The sequence below is a fragment of the Balaenoptera acutorostrata genome, chromosome 20 (assembly GCF_949987535.1).
Source record: "Balaenoptera acutorostrata chromosome 20, mBalAcu1.1, whole genome shotgun sequence".
Lineage (NCBI taxonomy): Eukaryota > Metazoa > Chordata > Mammalia > Artiodactyla > Balaenopteridae > Balaenoptera > Balaenoptera acutorostrata.
This window is the reverse complement of record NC_080083.1, coordinates 11,580,754-11,601,750: the sequence shown is the minus strand read 5'-3', so window position 1 is coordinate 11,601,750 and position 20,997 is coordinate 11,580,754. Positions and strand designations below refer to the sequence as shown.

The 20,997-nt window shown below is 49.6% G+C and overlaps 1 protein-coding gene across 7 annotated transcripts in view; it reads left to right on the top strand.

Annotated features, from left to right (window-relative positions):
* The window catches only part of SLC13A5 (solute carrier family 13 member 5), a 29,395-nt gene extending 16,642 nt beyond the window's left edge, over window positions 1-12,753 (top strand). For 4 of the 7 annotated variants that reach the window (XM_057535903.1, XM_007177407.3, XM_028165283.2 and 1 more), the window contains 4 exons: window positions 638-756; window positions 2,680-2,841; window positions 5,904-6,041; window positions 7,204-9,396. In XM_057535903.1, the coding sequence (XP_057391886.1) occupies window positions 638-756; window positions 2,680-2,841; window positions 5,904-6,041; window positions 7,204-7,329 (545 nt within the window). In that variant the 3' untranslated portion in view covers window positions 7,330-9,396. Of the gene's footprint in view, window positions 1-637; window positions 757-2,679; window positions 2,842-3,584; window positions 3,939-5,903; window positions 6,042-7,203; window positions 9,397-12,215 lie in introns of those variants that run through there. The other 3 variants (XR_450566.3, XM_007177411.2, XM_007177408.2) reach the window with 3 other exon arrangements.
* Window positions 12,754-20,997: the final 8,244 nt, after the last annotated feature.

Sequence of the window (20,997 nt, the reverse complement as noted above, 5' to 3'; positions counted from 1 at the left end):
TGCTATTGCCACAGTCTTCAAATTTATTTTCTCAGATAACGGCATTATGTTGTATCGCGGGCTGTAACCATTCCCCTGTCATGGAGCATTCTGGCTGATTTGAATTCTTCATTATTATAAATTAATGTTTTCGTGAATATAGCTTTTTCTTCGAGGGTGTTTCTTCTTTCGGATAAATTTCTAGCAGTGATTGCAGCTTGGGTAAAAGAGTATATATGTCTTAAAGGCTTTTAAAATGTATTGGTAAATTGCTTTTCAAAAAGACTGCACCAATTTATAACACTAACAGGAGTGTATAATAGCTTTACCATATCATGTCTTTACCAGCAGTGGGTGTTGTAGTGATTACCGTAAATTTTAGCTAATTTACAGATATGAGACGGCACTCATTGTCCTTGCAGGCTTTTATTCCCCTGCATTAGATCTCTTTTACCTCTTTTGCTTGCTAATGCTGCTCTGGGTTATGTATGGGTTGTTTTGTTTTTTTTTTCCTGGCCGCACTACATGGCTTGTGGGATCTTAGTTCCCCAACCAGGGATTGAACCTGGGCCCTCAGCAGTGAAAGCACGGAGTCCTAACCACTGGACTGCCAAGGAATTCCCAACATATGTGTGTGTTTTTTATCATCTCTTCTCAGAAAGGAAAACACCATTTTATCCGCCTCCGCTGCTGAATTGGAAGGTGGCCCAGGAGAAAGTACCCTGGGGCATCGTGCTGCTCCTGGGGGGTGGCTTTGCTCTGGCTAAAGGATGCGAGGTAACTTTTCCACTGTGCGCTGCCTAGGGCCCCTTCCTTCACCAAGAGGGCAGCTGAGAACTGCTGCACCCCTCCTCCCCGGCACCCCAGGCCTGTGCCTGTGTGTTTCTGTGTCTGTCTTCTCCATGTAACTGTTCATTTCTTGAAGACGGGGCCTCTGTCTTGTCATCTAGGTACCCTGCACCATGAATAGTGCCTGGAATAGAGAAAGTACTCTCTGAGTGATTTCAGAAATGAGTGAATGAGTGACCCTGGTTAGCCAAAAGAGATGGGGGATGATGGGAGGTCTCCTGTGGGGTTTGGTAATAACAATCTCTGCTTTGATTTATTCTAGGCAGATCTTTCTTTCAAGTCTTTGTGAATATTTTCACCATTACCCTTGGTTCTTCTTCCTGATGAACTTTGTTGATATGGTTGCCATTAAAATTTTTTTTTTCTCTAGCTACGTATGTAGCGACATAGGAGGAAAGGAAGAGCTTTTGGGGGAAAACACCCAAAAATGCAACTTTCTTACCTCCCCCCTTCCCTGATAGGGAAGAAATGAGCCAGAGGGAGGGATGCTTGGTGCTGCTTTCCTCTGTCCATCCGTTCATCCATCTATCCAGGAATAGAACGTAATAGATAGACTTGGTCTATCTTATTATTGCTGTTTCCTCAGCATCTAGGACGGAGCCTAGCACATAGTGGGTACATAACTATTATTTTGATGAACAGATCCATCCATTTAGTCACCTCTCCATCCATCTCTCATTCACTCATTCATTCGTCATCAAACCTCCCTATTATGTCTGTGTTAGGTCAGGCACAGGAATTACAGAGATTGATATATGGTCCCTGTTCTTGAGGATTTCACAGCCTAGAGAGGGGGACATGTTTGGAAGAGCATTTCAGAAAGAAGTGACACATGAGTACAGAAATCAGCGTGTTGTATCCAGCTGAGGAACAGCAGACGATAAGGCTGGTGAGGCTCACAGAAGCCACTTCACTGAGGGTCAAGATAGGGAGTGTGGACTTTATTCTGAAGGTGGTGGGCCGCTACTAAAGGCTTGAGGCCAGAGAGTAACTTGGTCAGATCTGCACTTGGGAAAAATCTCTTGGATGTCTGAAGTGGAGGCCTAGGCCGGACAGGGGTTGGGGGAGACCCAGTAGATGCTCCATAGCCTTCATCTAACACAGGCTCAGAACACTGGACTCCATGGTCCACTGTCTCCTTTTTGAAACTCCTTCCTCCTTTGGTCCCCAAGACATCATTTTCTCCTGTCTACTTCTAACTCTGACTATTCCTGCCCTGCCTCCTTGGTTGACTCTTCCTCTGTTCTCCCTTAAATATGAGTGTTCCTGAAGGTTCTGTCCTTGGCTTCTTCTTTGTTCACGTTTCATTCTCTCCCTGGACAATCTATTCTTAGCCTAAAGCCCCAAATCTAAATTTCCAATTTCTGGCTCAAATCACTCTCCTGAGCTTTAAGAACTGTGGGAGACAGAGAGGAGATGATGGACATGAGATGTTTTGGGTGTCATGGTGACTGGGCATAAGAAATAAGGGGGACAGAGACCCCAGGATGACCCCCTAGCCTTCTAGGTTGGACACTAGGTGAGTCTAGTCACTGGGCTGGGGAGCCCAGGGGGAGCAGAAGATGAATTCAGGTTGGGGCATGTTGGGTCTGACACGCTCATGGGGTATCTGTGTGGAAATCCAGACAGCAGACCAGCTGGGCTGGAAACGAGGATTTAGGAGATAGCAGAGTGAGGATGGAGACTGAAATTGTGGGTACGGATTAGATCACCTATGGTACGTACGCAGAGAGAGAGAATCGGAAGTGAAGGATGGGCTGAGCCCTTTGGAGACAGACGAAGGTCCCTCCAGGCTCCGGAGGAGCTGTGAGCCAGGAGCCCTGTGGTGACTGCCCTCCCTGTGTGTCCCAGGCCTCGGGGCTGTCAGAATGGATGGGGAGCCAGATGGAGCCCTTGCATGCCGTGTCCCCGGCAGCCATCACCTTGATCTTGTCCACACTCATTGCTGTGCTCACTGAATGCACAAGCAACGTGGCTACCACCACCCTGTTCCTGCCCATCTTTGCCTCCATGGTAAGTAACCCTGCTGGGGGTGATGACCCTTAGTCATCATTTCATAGGAAGCTGACCATATCCTGGGTCCCTAGAGAGACAGTGACATCAGGGGCCCAAGCCTGGCCAGGCTCTGGAGACCTAGGTCCTGAGCCCTGCTCTAACACAGACTTGTGGCCCTGGGCCTTGATGGCCCTGGGCCTGCGCTCAATGCTTCGCTGGTTCTTCTTTGTATCCTCCACGCTGACCAAAGGTGCTAAGCAACAACCAGGTGCCCTAAATTTATTTATGAATGTAATCGATTATTTCTCAAGCTGGGGAGACAGGGCTTACACCAAGGATGCCATGGGGGAATGACAGAGGGTCTCTCAGAATGTAGCACAGGTGAGTGGGAGGCCTGCAGGACAGGGGGACACCATTGGCTGGAACCCGCCAGAAAGAGATCTTGGGGGAAATGGAGCCTGGGAATGGTGGGAGGGGAGAGGACGTTCCGGGAAGATGGAGTAGCCCACATAAAGGAAGTGGGAGCATGACTGAAAACTCCCAGAAGCCTTGCTTGGCAAGCTCAGGGACTGGGGATCAGTGGGCACTGAGCCCAGAGAGGCTGTGGGTGGTGGTGGGTGGGGATGCTGAGTGCCAGGCTAAAGGGCTGTGTTCCGTGGGCAAGCATGTTTTTGAATTGGGACTGAGAAGAAAGCAGAGCTTATAGGAAGCTCGACTGTGACCTTCTCTTGCATTTCCTTTTGTCACTCATCACTTGGCAGTACCAACCTCAAGGTGGTACAGAAAAAGCCCTAGGTTCGGAGTCAGAAGACCTGAGTTCAAGTTGTGGGATCCTCAAACCCGTCACTCAAGTTCTTTCCCCTACTCTTGTGCTGAGGGTCAAGCAGGATGAGGGCTATGAAAACCCTCTGTAGATGCAAAACGAGCCGGGGAGAGGCTGGGGCTGTCATTCTGGAGTTGGGAGGACAGACTTACAAAGGCCTCAACACAGGATTGAAGTTGGTAAATTTTCATTCAGTTGCCAGGGTGTCCACGTGTATAAAAAGCAAACCCAAGTGATTTTCTCCTTTTATTCCAAGTGAAGACGGAAGTGTTAGAAAGAGCAAGGTGGCCCATCTCCCCCTCCCCTAAGCAGGCTGCCCAGGGCGAAAAGATGCCGAGGAGCGTCTTCTGATGCTGGTCGTGCCGTAGTGAGGACTCCTTCCCCTAGCAGAGGCCTGGCTTTGTCACCTCCAGACACTAGTCAAATGGGGGTCTTCACCTGAGTGGGTGGCCAGGCCCTTCGAAAACAAGCTTTTCTAGAATCCGAAGCCCCGAGTTAGATTCCACATAGACCTCACGCTCCTGCCTCAGCACCCACCTGCAGGCAAGGGGAAGGTGGTGACCCCCAGCTGGGTCACAGAGGCACATGGGTGTGCACACACCATGGGGAAACCAGGAAGCAGACTGGTTCCTCTCAGTTACTCCTAGAGGGAGTGCAACTGGTGCAGCCTTTTCAGAGACCTGTTTACCCACGGGAACCATAACCTGAAACCCGCTCATACTCTTTGACTCTGGGAATTTTTTTTTTTCCAATAAAAAAATATTTATTTTTTCCTATGGTTTAGAATATATCAATACAGTGATACATGTATATATGTTATAATAAAAACCCCTATATTAAAAGTATATGCTAAAATACTTTCCTGATAGTGGTGAAAATAAAGAAAATTGGAGGCCACTGGTAAAAAAAATATTATGTACATATTTATATTTTGTGCATAGAAAGGTTTAAAATACAAGGTTTGTGAAAATAAAACGACAAGGATTTAAAAAAACCCAACTGCTAAGAGATTACACCAGACTCTGGGAATTTTATGTCCAGGAATCTGTCTTAGGAAAATCATCAGAGATGCCTACAAGCTTATATTATAAAGATGCACATCAAATAATTATTTGTTATAAAAATACTTCCATAATAGCAGGGGACTGATGAAATAAGTTATCATATATTCATACAATGTAATACTATCAAGCCATTAAAAAAAAATCAGTCCTGAAGGGTATTTCATAAAATGGGAACACATAATTTTTCAAAGCTGAAAATGTGATACATACACATAGCCAGAAAACGTGTAATAATACCAAAGAGTATACAGACCCTTACGCTCTAGCTTCCTCCCTAAAGACAATTCCTGTTATTAATTCCTTAGGTATCTTTCTGGACGTATTACACATGCACACACAGACACACACACTCTCCTTTTAAACAAATGGCATTATTCCGTGGTCCTGTTCTGCACCTTATTAAATCTAATCATATATCTTGGAGATCCTTCCATTGTTAGCACATAAAACCTACTCAATTCTTCTTTTCAGCTGCAAACTATTCCATTGTTTGTATATATGTATTTTATTTGACCATCCTGCTATTGATGGCCATTAAGTCTGTTTCCTGTGTGTTTTGCTGTTACAATATTGCACTGAACATCTCTGCATATGTGTCTGCCCTCATGTGCAAGTAGATCTGCATGATAGATTATTAATTTTGATATTGACAGACATTACAAATTATTATATCATTCATTCATTCAACAGATATTTATGAGTATCTGTCTACTCTGCGCTAGATGTGGCTGAATTTTAAGCTTTAAACAGATGGATACCAAATTCCATACGCAAAATGATCCCAAATGTGTATAAAAACACATACATACAGAGGCACACACACACATACAGAGGCACACACACAGGTGAGAGATGTGGTCCCTGCCCTCTAGGCTCTCTCTGTGTCAGGACAGACAGACATGTGCACACATGGGCTGCAGGAGTGCCCAGCATGGTCTCTGGCACATAGTAGGTGCCCAAGAAGTAGATGTTGAGTGAATTGAGGGGGTTCAGAAAGGCTTCCTGGTAAGTTTAGCCTTCAGGGTCCAGCAGAGTTTTCATCCAGATGTGGCAAAGGGTAGAGGGGCCAGCAGGACAGAGGCACAGAGGTGGGAATGTACACAGTACATTAGGGAAAAGCTTTTCAGAGTGACGGTCCCCAGGAGCTTCTGTTTTCTGCATCTGTGACATTGTAGTGCTGTGTTTTTCCCCAGTCACGTTCCATTGGCCTCAACCCGCTGTACATCATGATCCCCTGTACCCTGACTTCATCCTTTGCCTTCATGTTGCCCGTGGCCACCCCACCTAATGCCATCGTGTTTTCCTATGGACACCTCAAGGTTTCCGACATGGTAACGCAGCCGCTTTTATTCACTCCTATCAGCTATGATGCTTTTGTCATGAGGGATGCCCCATTTGTTAATGACCTATGGTGTCAAACAGTTTGGGACCAAATGTCCAGACCTAGCCCATTATTTGCGTTTATATGCAGCTTTTTCCTTCTTTTTTGACATGATCTTTTATTTCATAGACTGTTTGTTCTGTGTCCCGAAGCTGAGAGGTGGGTTACAGAATCTCCCACCTGGAAGTGCCCGAGCAGCCACCAGGGGAGCCTTCACTGAGCACTGGGAAGGGGTGAGGGTGGGAGTCCCACATGCACGAGATGGACTTCACAATCTAGTAAGAACCCGTGAGGACAGTCAGGAGGGGCAAGGCTGAGATGAGGGGCAATGTTAATGACAGCCAAAGAGATTGACAGAGGTGTCTACAGACATGGAAGCAGGCAGGGGGAGAGACACCAGTGCCTGGGAGCAGATGCTGCCTTGGAAACAAATGCTGCCAAAGGAGGAACTCTTCAGTTCTGCTTTGGCTTTATCCCAGCCTCCGGCAGGAGGAGGGCAGCTCTGCAGCTCCGGAATGGGGAGAGGCAAGTGGGCAAACAGGGGAGGCCAGGAAAGCGGGTCCCTCCCTCGGCCCAATCGGGTGTTAGTTAACTCAGAGCCTCCGCTGGGTATCTCTGGGACTCCATGGAGCATTCTCACACAGAGGGTGGGTCCCAGAAACCAGGAATTGCAAACTCAATTCCAATCCCCAGTGAAAATTCTGCCACAGGGTTTGAAAGCAATGGTTAGTGAGCACCCAAAGAACGCAGAGCAGGCCCCAGAAAGGCCAGCACGTGCCCGTGGGGCGGTGAAGGCGCTGGGCTCAGACCCAGGCCCCTCCAGTAACTCCCTTGCCTCCCTGAGGCCCAGTTTTCCAAACGTCCCAATGGGCCTGAAGAGCCCACCCGTGCTGCCTGTTTCCCAGGCTGCCTTAGCAGTGGTGATTCTTACTGGACACGAAGTCGCTCTGCCTGGGGGGTGGGGTGAGCACAGGGCCTGGCCTGGGGACGGGAGGCCCAGCAAACAGCCTTTGTTCCCTTCTCCCAGAGTGCTGGTTCCCAAGGCCCGTTCACCTTTGTTCTGACAGCCTGGCAGACCCGAGGGTGCTGACTCTGACCCTGTTTTTTTCCAGATGAAAACAGGACTAATAATGAACGTCATTGGAATCACCTGTGTATTTTTGGCTGTCAACACCTGGGGACGGGTCATATTTGACTTGGACAGTTTCCCTGACTGGGCTAATGTGACAGCACACTGAGACTTAGGAAGAGCCGCAAGACCACGCCCAAGGCCCCTGCCCTCCTGAGGACACCCGAACCTTCCAGTACAACTTGTAGCGGAGCTTTGGGGTTCATGCCCCAAGGTGACCCCACGATGCCCACACCCCACGGAGACCCAGCCAACGGGCCACCTCTTCCTCCACGCCTGGGGTCTCAGCTGGGGCCGGGTGTCTGGAGGGCAGGCTCGGAAGTGAAGGGAGCCTCCCATAAGGCTGCTGGCATCCATCTTTCCTGAGGGCCTGCCATCATCTCTGGGATGGGCAGGGTCCCACCCCCACTGAGCCTCGAGCTGGCCCCATGGCTGGGCTCTGGTGTTCTCTCGTCATCTAAATGGCAATCAGATCCCAGCTCTGGAGGTGGAAAACAACCTTCCAGAGCCTGTGTCTCTCCCAGCTTACCTTGGGCTGCCTCAGACCCCTCCTGTCACTCGGAAGGGACAATCCAGCCCGGGGACAAAATGTGTGGTCCTGGGCAGCTTTCCACCGCTGGAGCGAGTGGGAATCGGAGCCTCCTGGGACCACCAGGAGTACGGTGCCACCGCAAAAGGATGAGGAATTTGAGTCGATAACTTCTGGACAACACCACCCCACTGTCACCCCACTGACGGTTCACTGCTCCATCTGAACTGACAGTTTGGACCCCCTTCCCAGCTCTGTGGGGCACCTCCTTCAGCTGCTAGGCCCCTCTGTTGTCTGGCCGGCATTTGCTGGAATCTGCCCCTTTTCTCCCAGGCAGGTCAGTTTGGCTCTTCCGGGAGATGCTTTTCCTGCCCCACGACAGCTGGGATCACACTCCAAGTATGGGCAGTGATGGCCTCCTTTGGGGCCACAGGCGGAGGTCTAGGTCCTCCCTCACCTGCAGACCCAGAGGGAATACCTGTTAACCGCCAAAAGCAGGGTTCCTTCAGGGTTTGTCTGTCATGCCAGAGTTTGGGGACCTCTGGGGAAAGCCTCCCTCTGCTGACTGGTCTTGGCAGCCTAGCCTGCTGCTGACAGAGCATCACTGAGAGCAAGCAGTGCCCGGCGGTCCCTGAGCAGACAGCCCCTGCCCATGGGTGAATCTACCTGAAGTTGCTGGACAAGGACTCCAGAGTGGACTGGGAGCCCTCAGAACAACCTGTGAGAGACACATGAGAGGATCCTATCCTCCTACCCACCAACCCAATTTTCTTTCCTTCTTGTGCTGTTCCATTGATGGTATTTTTCAGAGCAGGAGAAAGTCTGGGAACCCAAGGAACCCCCATGCCCCACCCGAGGACCAAGCATCCCACCTGGTTCCTTGGGTGGGATGATGTCTGAGCGCCCGGTCTGTCTCCCATGGAAGGTACATGGCGCTGTCTCTGGCTTTCTGCTGTGTGTGGGGTGGGGGTGGGCAGGCAGGTGGATGAATGAACACTTACTGCCCACCTCCAGTGTGCCAGGCCTCCCCGGCCCTGGTGCATCTGACAGTCATCTCATTCAGTCTTTGCAGCAGCCTGCGAGATAGGCAGGCATTATTAACCTCCTCTGTCTTTCATTAATACTGGGGCTCAGAGAGGCCACGTCATGTCCAAAGTCACACATCAAGTTAGTGGTGGCTAAGGTTCCAATTCGGATCTTCCGCTGCCATGTCCACTGCTGCTTCCTCTAGCCATTAAGGGCCTTGGCCTTACAGGGACGGTAGGGAAAGGTGGGTGGCCAAGAGCACGTCTATCCCAAGGCCCTGCCTGCTCAGGGATCATTCACAAGAGCCCTTTCTGCTGCCTCTTCTGAGATGGGCTTAGGTCAGTCCTGGAACAGACAGGGCTGGTCTTTGCCCAGAGAAATAAAGCCTTTGGTTGGAGAGAGCAGTATGGAAATGGCTACCTGCTCCCCTGCCAAGATAAAACCGACCCACCCCTCTGTCACTGCTCCCTACACTGCTGTTGTTGACGTGTCTGCCCCACCAGTGAGGGCTCCCAAGGACTTGCACTGCCTGCTGGGTCCAGTGCTGGCCCTATGGCTAATCCACAGCAGGCCACCACAAGTGTGATTGGTAAATAAATGACTGATCAGTGTTGTCAATTAGATGTATGCCTGGTGGTAGTGAGCAAGGTCAGTGAAGGTCATCCAACGTGGGCCATGAAGGATGAGTAGGACTGGCCAGGCTGATGGGGGAGGATGTGGTGAGGTGGGTGGAAGGGTGGGGGGATTCCATCTGGTTGAGGAAAGATAAGAAAGCTGGGCAGGGGTTCAGGAGAAAAGATCCCAAGGTTGAGGAGGCTGACCAAAGGCTGTTTCTAAACAGCATCTCTTGAAGTTGGCTGGAGTTGCACTAACATTTATGGCCAGTGCCAATCAGGATTGCTTTCGGCTGCAAGTAAGAGAAAACCTAGCTAACAGCGGCTTAAATCATAAGGGCATTTAATGTTTACTTAACAAGAAGTCTGGAGGTAGCCGGTTGCTGGCACTGGTCCAGCAGCTCACTCGGGCCACCAAAGACTTGGGATTGATCGTCCACTCTGCTGTCTTAAGGGTGCTATGCCTTTACTGTCATGCTTGACCCTCATACTATATACACATCTGCACTGAAGGCAGGAAGGAAGGTGTGCGAGATGGGGGCCTGATGGCGCCTACTGCATCTTTCCCTTTTATTAGGAAAGCAAAAGCTCTCTCAGAAAGCCCTACAATCTTCCCTTTCTGTCTTGTTGGCCAGAACTAGATCACATGCCCACCCTTAGGCCAATCACTGACAAAGGGTAATTGGAATACCATGAGACCAATTAGGACTCATTTCTTGGGCTTGGGAAATTGGCCTATGTTTCCTGAAATCAAGAGGTTTTCACCTACTACAAAATATGGCTTCTGGCAGGGGAAGAAAAGGGGGAGCTGCTGGGTAGGTGATGAACCAGGGTCTGCTATTATGACCCCTTCAGAGGGCTGCCCTCACTCCAGGCTACTTGAGTGGCTCCCTTTCCATGGAATTCAGTAGAAACACATTCCTGGGTAGGAAGAGAGTATGTGTTTGGTCAAGGGCTTCACCTCTGCCTCCACTTCCAGGAGAACCACTGGATTGGGAGGCTAGAGTCTGAGTCATGGACCAAGCTCAGTCCTGACGTCGGATACTGAACAAGTCAGTCCACTCTCTGGGCCTCAGTTTCCATCAGGAAGGGGCTGGACTAGAGCATCTGTAAGGGCCTTTCCCCAGAGTCATGAATACCCTTACCCCACTGACCCTTCATCTGCTTGGGCCAGATGCAGCCCCTGCCGCATCCCCATGATGTCTTGGCTTAAAGTCTATTACATGGCCCACTCCCTGCTCCCATCTGGGTCTTAGCCATTTGCCGAAAGCCCTCTGAGACCTTTTCCCCATTGATATTTTGCCTCTTATATTTTGTAAAGAGGTTCTACCCAAGACCCTTGATTTCTCTCTTCTTAGCATACATCAGACATTTGGGCCCAAGGTTAGCTGAATACATAATCTTGACCAGGATTGCTCTCTGAACTGTTTTGCCAGGGACTTATGACTCCACAAGGATCCCATGCATTCCAGGGTTCCTTATCCTTTGATCCTGGAATTGGGATCCTTCCCTGTTCCTCTGAGCTGAGGACTTCCTTAGGGAAAGACCTGGACCGCCTCCTCTGGCAAAACAAGTGAGCAGGGCATCTCCCTGGGACAGGAAAAGTCTTCCCTCCTCCCCACCATCCCTTACACACAAGAATAATGGATAATGAAACTTTTGCTCTGGACTTCAAGCAGGGAGTCAGCTCACTAGCACAGAGTCCAATTCTCAAAATGAACACGGACATTCCCTGGTAGGACCCTTGATGGCATGTTCTTTTTGGGGAAATAAAGACCAAATGCTGGACCGTCTGGTTAAAAACTACACCTGGAAGTCCTATTCTTAGCTCAGAACTCCTTTTTGTGGGGTACTCTCTCCCCTGGTCCCACATCCTCTTAAAAGCCTTGTCTTCCAACCCACCAAAGAAGCTTCTTTTCACATTAAAAAAAAAATTCCATCATGATAAATCTTCCACATCATGGGATGGCTTTTTACGTTCTCCAACAGAAAGCTTACCACTTCCGGCCAAAATCCTTGTGCTCAGATAGGTATTCAGTTTATCTCCTGCGGTGTCCTGAGCCAGGATTCAGGTTCTCACTTCCCTGCCCCAGAAACGCCTTCCGGGCGCTTCCCTGATATGCTTGTGCAAATGCCCACTTCTACTCTCAGAGACATAGGCCGCCCACTGCCGGCAGTGTGAGAGCAGCATTTATGTCCCTGCTTCCAGCTATCAAGGGTAGAGAAATATGACAATTCAACCTCAGAACACCCTGTTATCCAATCAAGAAATTTTAACTAGTTTTTATATCTAAAAAGTTACCATGAACACAGTGAAAAAATTCCAACAGTACAAAAAAGTATTGAGACATGTCCCTCTACTTTAGACCTTGAGGCCTCCAGGCCCTTCCAGAAAGGCAACCATTGCCCAACAGTTTCTTACATGTCCTTCCAGACATGTTACATATACAGTCGGCCCACAGGGGTTGGCTCCAGGACCCCTGAGGGTACCAAAATCTGCGGATGCGCAAGTCCCTTGTATAAAACGGCCTAGTATAGTCGGCACCCCCATATCTGTGAACCTGCATGATGGTTGGTTGAATCTGCAGATGCAGAACTTGAGGATACAGAGGGCCAACTGTATACAAGCTTACGTAATAGATATGTGTCCTCTTTATTACATCTGGGAGCATACTGTACACATTTTCTGTCCTTGTTTCCACCCCTCCCCCTTAATTTATTTGGAGATCATTCCATTTCAGGACATACTAAGTTTGACTTTATTTCCCCATTCAATAGTTAATTTTGTTTTTCTTTTTTCTTTTTTTCTTTTTGGCTGCTCCCCAGCTTGTGGGATCCTAGTTCCCCGACCAGGGATTGAACCCAGGGCCTGGAAGTGAGAGCACCGACTTCTAACCACTGGACCACCAGGGAATTCCCAATTTTGGTTTTAAACTGAGGTAAAATTAAATTCAGTGAATTGCACAGATCTTAAGTGTACAATTCAGTGATTTAGACAACTGTATAAAAGGTGTAAGCAACACCTCATTTCCATCTCCTTAACCCCTGAAGGTTCTCTTGCCCCTTCCAGGAATCTACACCTTCTTGAGGCAACCACTGTACTGATTTCTGTCAGCATAGGTTGGTTTTGCCTGTTGAAATTCATGTAAATGGAATCTTACAGTACCTACTCTTGTGTCTGATTTATTTTGTGCAACAAAATGCTTTAGAAATTCATTCCTGTTGTGTGTATCCATTCATTCCTTTTATCGTTGTTGCTAACTAGTGTTCCATTGTATGAATATGCCACAGTTTGTTTATTCTCCTTTGATGGACATTAGGTTTGCTCCAGTTGAGGGCTATCTGAATAAAGCTGTTATAAAATTCTCTGCATACGTCTTTTTGTGGACATATGTTTTCACTTCTCTTGGCTGTGTGCCTAGGAGTAAGCCTCAGTCTTTTTAAAAGCTGCATAGTATTCTATTGTAAGTGTATACCGTATAATAAACAAGACCCCTGTTGATGGGCATTTGGGTCATTTCCAATCTTTTGCTAAGACTGTAATAAACATGTCTGTACTTAAATCTTTGTAAATGTACGTGAGTAGAATACTTGCCTAGAATGGTATGCTGGATGAAAACGTGTATGTATTTAAATCTGGGACAGAGGGGAATTCCCTGGCAGTCCAGTGATTAAGGTTCTGCACTTTCACTGCTGAGGGCCCGGGTTCCATCCGTGGTTGGGGAGCTAAGATCCCACAAGCTGCGTGGTGCCTCGGCCCCGCCACCCCCCCCCCAAAAAATCTGGGACAGATATTGCCAACTTGCTTTCCAAAAAGGCTGTGCCAATATATATTCTCAAGAACTGTGCATGAGGACTTCCCTGGTGGCGCAGTGGTTAAGAATCCGCCTGCCAATGCAGGGGACACGGGTTCGAGCCCTGGTCCGGGAAGATCCCACATGCCGCGGAGCAACTAAGCCCGTGCACCACAACTACTGAGCCTGCGCTCTAGAGCTCGCGAGCCACAACTACTGAGCCCATGTGCCACAACTACTGAAGCCCGTGCGCCTAGAGCCTGTGCTCCGCAACAAGAGAAGCCACCGCAATGAGAAGCCCGCGCACCGCAACGAAGAGTAGCCCCCGTTTGCCGCAACTAGAGAAAGCCCACACGCAGCAACAAAGACCCAAATGCAGCCAAAACAAACAAACAAACAAAAAACTGCATGAGGCTATATTCTCACATATCCTGAATAACTCCGTATATAATCAAATTTCTCAATCATTGCTACTCTGATAGTTGCAAAATGCTATCTCATGATTTTCATTCTCATTTCTTTAAATTGCAAGTAACATTTATAATTTTTTCACATATTTATAATCCATTTGTGTATCTTTTTTGGAGGGGGTAAACTTTTTTCCTACTTTTAAGAGTTTTTTTAAAAGGCCTTTTCTTATTCACTTATAAGAACTCTTTATATGTTAAGGAAATTAGTCATTTGTCGTAAGAATATTTATAGTGTATGCTAAAATATGGTAAAACTCTGTTTATTCTTCTTTTTAATCCTCCCCACCTCCTGCCCCCAGCTATTATCACATATTTTTCCATAAGAATTTCTGAATCAGCTTCTCTAGTTCCAAAAAAAACTTGGTTGGCAGTTACCTCTCTGACTATCTCTCTGCTACTCTGCCTCACTCTCCAGGGTTTCCTGACCTCAGCACAATTGGCACTTCAGACCAAATAAATCTTTGTCGCAGGAAGCTGTCTGTGCACTGCAGGATGTTCAGCAGCATCCCGCCATCTATTCACCGGAGACCAGCAGCAACCCCGCACTTCCCACCCCCCATTGTGACAATGAAAAATGTCTCCGGGCATCCCCAAATGTCTAAGAACCACTGACTCACTCTGATCTAACTACACAGGCCTCTTTGCTGCTCCTAAGGCACACCAAGTACACTCCTGCCCCATCACCGCCTTTAAATCTCTGCTCAAATGTTACTACTACTCAGCCTGTTTTAAATTATAACTCCCCACCCGCCCCACACTCTCTATAATGTCTTTGATTTTTCTCTATTGCATTTTTCATCTAGTGTACTATGTAATTTACTTCTTTAGTTCTTTATTTTGTTTGTCTATCTCTCTCTCATCTTTAAGACTGTAAGCCCCACGAAGGCAGGGATTTTTGCCTGTTTTGTTCAATCCTGTATTCCCTGTGCCTAGAACACACCTGGTACACAGTAATGGCTCAATACGTATTAGATGACTCAATGAATCAGAATAGGTTTATAGATTAGATGAGAAATGACATCTTTATAATATTGATCCATCCTACACAACAAAATGTTATTTTTCCATATAGTAAACTTTTATATCCTCCTGTAAAGTTTTCAAGTTTCTTACAAATAAGAAATACTAAATGTTTTTTGCAGTAAACATTTGCCCAGCCTGTTTTTTCCCATTTGTGGACTTCGGAAGCCAAAATACCTGACTCACAAGGGGTGAGGACAGGCTGCCAGCTGCTTCCCTGGCCAGTGACCCTTGGGCCTGGGGTCATGTCTAGAAGCCCTCGCTGTCTCTCTTCCCCATCACCCAGCCCAGAGTGCTTCCTCCTGGCAGGCCCTCCACCGTGGCTGATGGCACTCCCTAGGTATCCATCTCTGTCCACCTCCCTGAGGGGCCCCAGCTAAGGGATATTGAAGTGATATCGCTCAAGACAATCCCACTGTGGGGGCCTCCCCAGAGACCCAAGGGCTCACCTCTGAGCTCTCGTGTGGGGCAGGTGACAGACACACTGAGGGTGACTTTCCTTTCCTGGCCAGCTCCCTAGCCTAACAGGAGGGGCCTGTGCTGGGGACAGATTGTCCAGCAGAGTAGGGGTGTTGGAGAAGAGGCCTGTCCTTGACAGGCTCTGAGAGGAGAGAAAGAGGGGGCTTCCTTCCTGTTCTGTTTCCCCAGGCCCTTCCAGATGGGCCCCTGCTCCCCACCTTGCACCACACTCCTGCCCAGGTTTGAAGTGTGGGAGTGGTGGTAAGACCTGAGGCACAGCCGAGCTCCGGACTTCCTCCCTGGGTGTGGTCTCTCGCCTGTGAAACAATGGCCCTTCTATGGTCTGAGAGCTCTGGGCTGGGCACAGGGCGGGCACTTGGTGAAGCGGCTGCTCTTATGCTATCAGGCATCGCTGCCGCTCCCGGGGTCTCCTTTTTGGCAGGGCCTATGAGGATGCCCATCAGGACCACATGAGCCCCAGGTCCACCCCAAGGTCACCCTGACTGTGCCCAAGGTAGCCTCCAGATGGATCTGAAGCTGTGACTCGGTACCACCCGGGGGAGGAGTGAGACCTTTAGAAGCAGTAAGCTTCAAAACGATTACGGGCCCCCCTCCTTTTGCGTAAGTCAACATAAAATAAGATGATACTTGTGAGGTAAGCCCAGAGGCCCTGACCGCTGGTTTACAAAGTGCTGTGTGGTGTCCTGCCTGCCCTGCCCCCAGCTGGGCCTTACACTGTGCCTGGGACCTCCCGGGGGTGGGAGTGGGGCAGCAGCCCTGCTCAGAGCCCAGAGCGGAGCCGGTGGACAGGCCTGGGCTGTCTCAGAGGCCTGGCGGGGCCTGAAGCTTGCCGGGAGGCAGGGAGGCGGGGGGGGTGGGCGGGCAGGCTCCTGCCCACTGTGGGGCTGCGGCAATGTCCCATGGTTCACCACTTCACATTTATAGCTCCAGTGCTTCTCAGCTTACTGTCCCTGCGGTGGGAGGCCCGGCTCTCTGGAAACCGCAGCTGTGGGTAGCTGGATGCCTGCCCGAGTGCTGAGCTGTGAGGGAGGCTCACAAGTTTCCCAGGACGGTGAGCCTCAGCCCCAGCCCCCGCCTCAGGCTTGCCCTGGCCTCTTCCTAGAATCTGGCTGGAGGCTGGGGGGAGCTGCCCGGGTAACGAGGGTCCCTCACCCTGTTAGCCCTCCGTGAGAAGCAGGAACCCTGCCAGAGAGTGGGGTGCTCCCTAAGGCTCCAGTGCGACTCTGGGACAAAGGGGCTGATGGAGGAGGTGAGGCTGAGCCAGAAGGAGGCTCACAGAACAGGGCTGGGGTGCTGGAGCTTGATTCTTTTTTTAAATTAATTAATTAATTAATTAAAGTTTGGCTGCGTTGGGTCTTCGTTGCTGCGCGGGCTTTCTCCAGTTGCGGTGTGTGGGCTTCTCATCGCGGTGGCTTCTCTTGTTGCGGAACACGGGAGCTAGGCATGTGGGCTTCAGTAATTGTGGCTCACGGGCTTAGTTGCTCCGCAGCATGTGGGATCTTCCTGAACCAGGGCTCGAACCCGTGTCTGCTGCATTGACAGGTGGATTCTTAACCACTGCGCCACCAGGGAAGTCCCCGGAGCTTGATTCTTGATGAGCACACAGGAAGCATGGAGTTGCTGCCCTCCAATCCAAATTTCTCACCCTGCGAGAAATTCATCGTGGCGTGGCCCTCAGCAGACCCGTGCAGCAGGTCCGGCTCCATTTGGCCAGGGAGGGGTCTGAAGCTGGGAGAGGGTGGGAGGTAGGCGACCTGCCTAGATGCTGGCAGCCGAGGAGGAGGAGCCAGGCCCAGGCCCAGCACTGCGAGCCTGATAACAAAGCCCCGTTCTCTTCACTGCACCATGCAGACCTCGAGTTCTGTCTGAACTAGGGAGTGGGCCCCTGCTGGCTTGACAGAGACCTGGGAGGGGCAGGGCCTGGCTCCTGTGCCCCTAGCTGTGAAGCTGCCCGGCTCTGGCTCAGTTAAGGGGCTGACTCCCTGCCCTGTCCCTCCCCCACCCCCCAAGGCCTGGGCCCTGACAAGGGCAGGTCAGGGAAGGAGGGAGGGAGTCCGGGCCCAGGCATGAGACAGCCCTCTGGGGCGTTTGGAAGCTCTCACCCTGCAATCGAGGGAAACCCCAGAGAGCAAACAGGGGAGGGGATGGGGGCAGGTAAGGCCATGATTACCGGGTGGGGTGCAGAGGGGCCCTGTGGGAAGGCAGGGCTCACCTTGGGGAGGTGAGGCAGGATGGCAGTTACCTAAAAACAGAGCTGATTTTCATAGAAATAGAACACCTACTGGGTGTGTTTCTTTTTTAAAGTTAGGTTTTATTTTGGTGTTCCCTTCCTCAGCAAACATCCCTGGCACGCCAGCCCTCGGTGGTTTCAGCCTGGTGACTTGGGCGGCTGGCTGGTTCAGGTCATGGTGCCCTTTATCTGGGACTGTGAAGCAAAGAGCAATTCAGTTCTACATTTACTGACCCCTGCTAGATGCCTGCTCTGTGCTGAGAGACAGGGTCACAGGGAGAATCGGCTTCCGTCCCTGCCCCCCAAAGGTGTACCCAAGTAAACAATCCTCCTACTGATTGTATAGGAGCAGACGGGGTTAACTCAGCTTGTGTGAATCAGGAAAGCCTTCCCAGCATCTATCCTAGGCATAGTTTTGAAGGATGAATAGTTTTTCAGACTCTCCTTTTTTCTTGCAACAAACAGCAAGCAGGCACTTCCCTGGTGGCGTAGTGGTTAAGAATCTGCCTGCCAATGCAGGGGACACAGGTTCGAGCCCTGGTCCGGGAAGGTCCCACATGCCACGGAGCAACTAAGCCCATGTGCCACAACTACTGAGCCTGCGCTCGAGAGCCTGCGAGCCACAACTACTGAAGCCCACACTCCACAACTACTGAAGCCCGCGCGCCTAGAGCCCGTGATCCACAACAAGAGAAGCCACTGCAATGAGAAGCCTGTGCACCGCAACAAAGAGTAGCCCCCGCTCGCTGCAACTAGAGAGAGCCCGCGAGCTGCAATGAAGACCCAACACAGCCATAAATAAATAAATAAATAAAAACCAAAAAACCCCCCCAAAAAAACCCCAAACAGCAAGCAGCCACTATGTGCCAGGTGTCAAACTAGTAACAAAGAGACAGGACACAGGCCCTGCCCCGAGAAGTCTAGTAGGAGAGTCATGTGAATGGTGACAATAATGTCTTAAATGTCAAAATAGAAGTACAAGATGCATCAAAGGCCTGAGGAAGGAACTGTCCGTTCTACGGTGGGACACGAGAGCAAGGGTCTGTGCAAGGAGCTGGCTGAGGCGAGGAGCCGTGTGCTGCAGAAAGTTGTGCTAAGACAGGTACTGGGATTGGGCTTTCTTGGGCCCAAGTGCTTAGCAAGTTGCCGGGGGTGTGAAACCACCAAGCAGCAGCTGGGAGCAGGCCTGGTGGTTTCAGGCAAGCTGCCTATGGACGAGCCGTGTGATCTGGGGGCGTCTGACAAGTGGGTTCCAGCTCCCACCCCTTCACATATGGCCTGGGTGGCCTGGAGCCCCACACTTTACCTCTCCGCGCTCCATTTCCTCATGTCTAAAGAGATGATTACGAGATGTGAGGAAATGGGATGATACATGTGAAGGACCTCTGACAGAGCCCAGGCCTGCCTGCAGCTTATGGATGAACGGGAGCTGGCCCATCTCCCCCACAGGGTTCCCTGGAGGCAGGATTGGGTGTGAGGGGCCACGTGGAGGAAGGGGCAGTGGGGCTTCAGGTCTGTGAGGAGGGACCCAACCCCACTCTTGCTCTGTCAGGGGCGTCTTCGTGAGGCTGACAGGTGGTGTTCTTTGGTGAATCCCAAGATGGGGAGAGGGCCTTAATTAGCCTAGGCCTGGTTAGTCACAGGGGCTGCCTGTGTAAGCATGGCTGGCTTGTGCTCCTTTTTCTCGTCTTTTCTAAATTAGGCCCCTTTGAGCAATGGCAATGCCAGCTTATCTGTGACAACTGTGCCCAGTAGCCAGGGCTCTGCCTATCTGACCCTGGGACCCTCGTCAGGGTCTGGGGGAGAGCAGCATTCAGGAATCTTCTAGAGTGCAGAGGCTCTGAGATGGGCCTGACCAAGGGAGGCTGGCCTGCTTCAAGGATGGTGCTCCCTCAGCTCTCCAGGCCCCTGGCTCAGGCCTGAGGCTCAGGTTGGGCAAAGCATCACAAGTATCGGTGGTCTTTTCAAGAGCCCAGTGTTGACCTGGCCTTCGCGCAGGCGGCCCTGAGAGGGGCTCCACCAAGACGAGCCTTGTGAAAGGCCGGTTACCTGCCAGTGCTTGGCGTCTAAACTAGCATCTGCAGAAGCAGCAAAGCCTTTAATTCAATGTGTCTCAACAGCGGGTCGGTGTGGGGATAACTATGATCTGACTGGTCTTGAGTTATAATTACGGAGTCAGAATAAAAAATTACAGGCATTGTGTGGGCTTGTTTTAAATATAACGTAATCCATACCATCCTCTCTCTTATTTGCTAGATTTGAGGTGGAGTCTTTGGCCGTTGGCACAGGTTCTGCCTGACGTGTAGCAGATAAAAATGGCCCTTGCCCAGTGAAAAGGGCACAGGAGGAAGCCTCCCCAGACCCCTAATGTTCCCGACTGCCCACGGCCCATAACCCACAAGCCCACGTGCGCATGGGTCTGTGCAGGCCTCTTTGTTGTTCACAGTATCTGTGTGCTGCACCTCCCCAACCAACCTCCCTGTCGCCAGCCTCTCCCAGCCAGTCTACCAGAAACATCTTTGTAAAACACAGTCTTGAGGCTTAAGAACCCATTAATGGTGCCCCTCTGTCTACAGGGTAAATCCAAACTCCAAGTTCTTTCAGGTCTTGGCCCCAAACCACCTTTCAGCATCATATCTGGGAACGAAGAACAGCCAAAGAACAGAGGTGAAGTACAGAACAGAGGTAAAGGGCCCTAGGTTCCAACTGTGTAGGATTAAACTCAGGCTCCACGTCTCATGAGCTGAGTGAGAGACTGGGCAGGTTACCCCATCTGTGTGCTTTAGCTCCCCACTATCGTAGGTTGTGAGGATGGAATGAGATAACACACTCCTGGGGTGACCCCAGGCAGGTCTCTTTTCCTCACTGAGTCTCAGTTTATCTATTAAAAGGAAGCAACAGACTCACTGCCTTTCAAATAAGTAAATTTTTTAAAAAATGATATTTCTTCAGGTAGTTGTGTGTAGTGAGATAGGCATGTGTTTTTTTTTCTGTTTGTTTGTTTTAGGCATGTGTTATTGGTTCAACCTTTCTGGAAAGCAAAATAGAAAGACTAAAAACATGTTTATACTCCTATGAGTATGAATTTAATCTAAGGGAAAATTCAAATTGTGGACAAAGATTTATACTTAAAAGATGTTTACCTCAGCGTTTTTTTTTTTTTTTTCAGTGTGTTTTTACATTCTTGAAAATGAAAAACATAAATGCCCAACATTTGGATAATAGTAAGTATTTATGGTGTGTCCACTCAAAACTCTTATTCAGGAATTAAAAGTGTTTATGAAGAATATTTCATTATGTTGAAACAAACAACCCAATCCAAAAATGGGCAGAAGACCTAAATAGACATTTCTCCAAAGAAGATATACAGATTGCCAACAAAACACATGAAAGAATGCTCAACATCACTAATCATTAGAGAAATGCAAATCAAAACTACAGTGAGGTGGTGGCATGAATTGGGAGATTGGGATTGACATATATACAACTAATATGTATAAAATGGATAACTAATAAGAACCTGCTGTATAAAAAATAAATAAAATTCAAAAAAAAACCAAAACAAAACTACAGTGAGGTATCACTTCACACCGGTCAGAGTGGCCATCATCAAA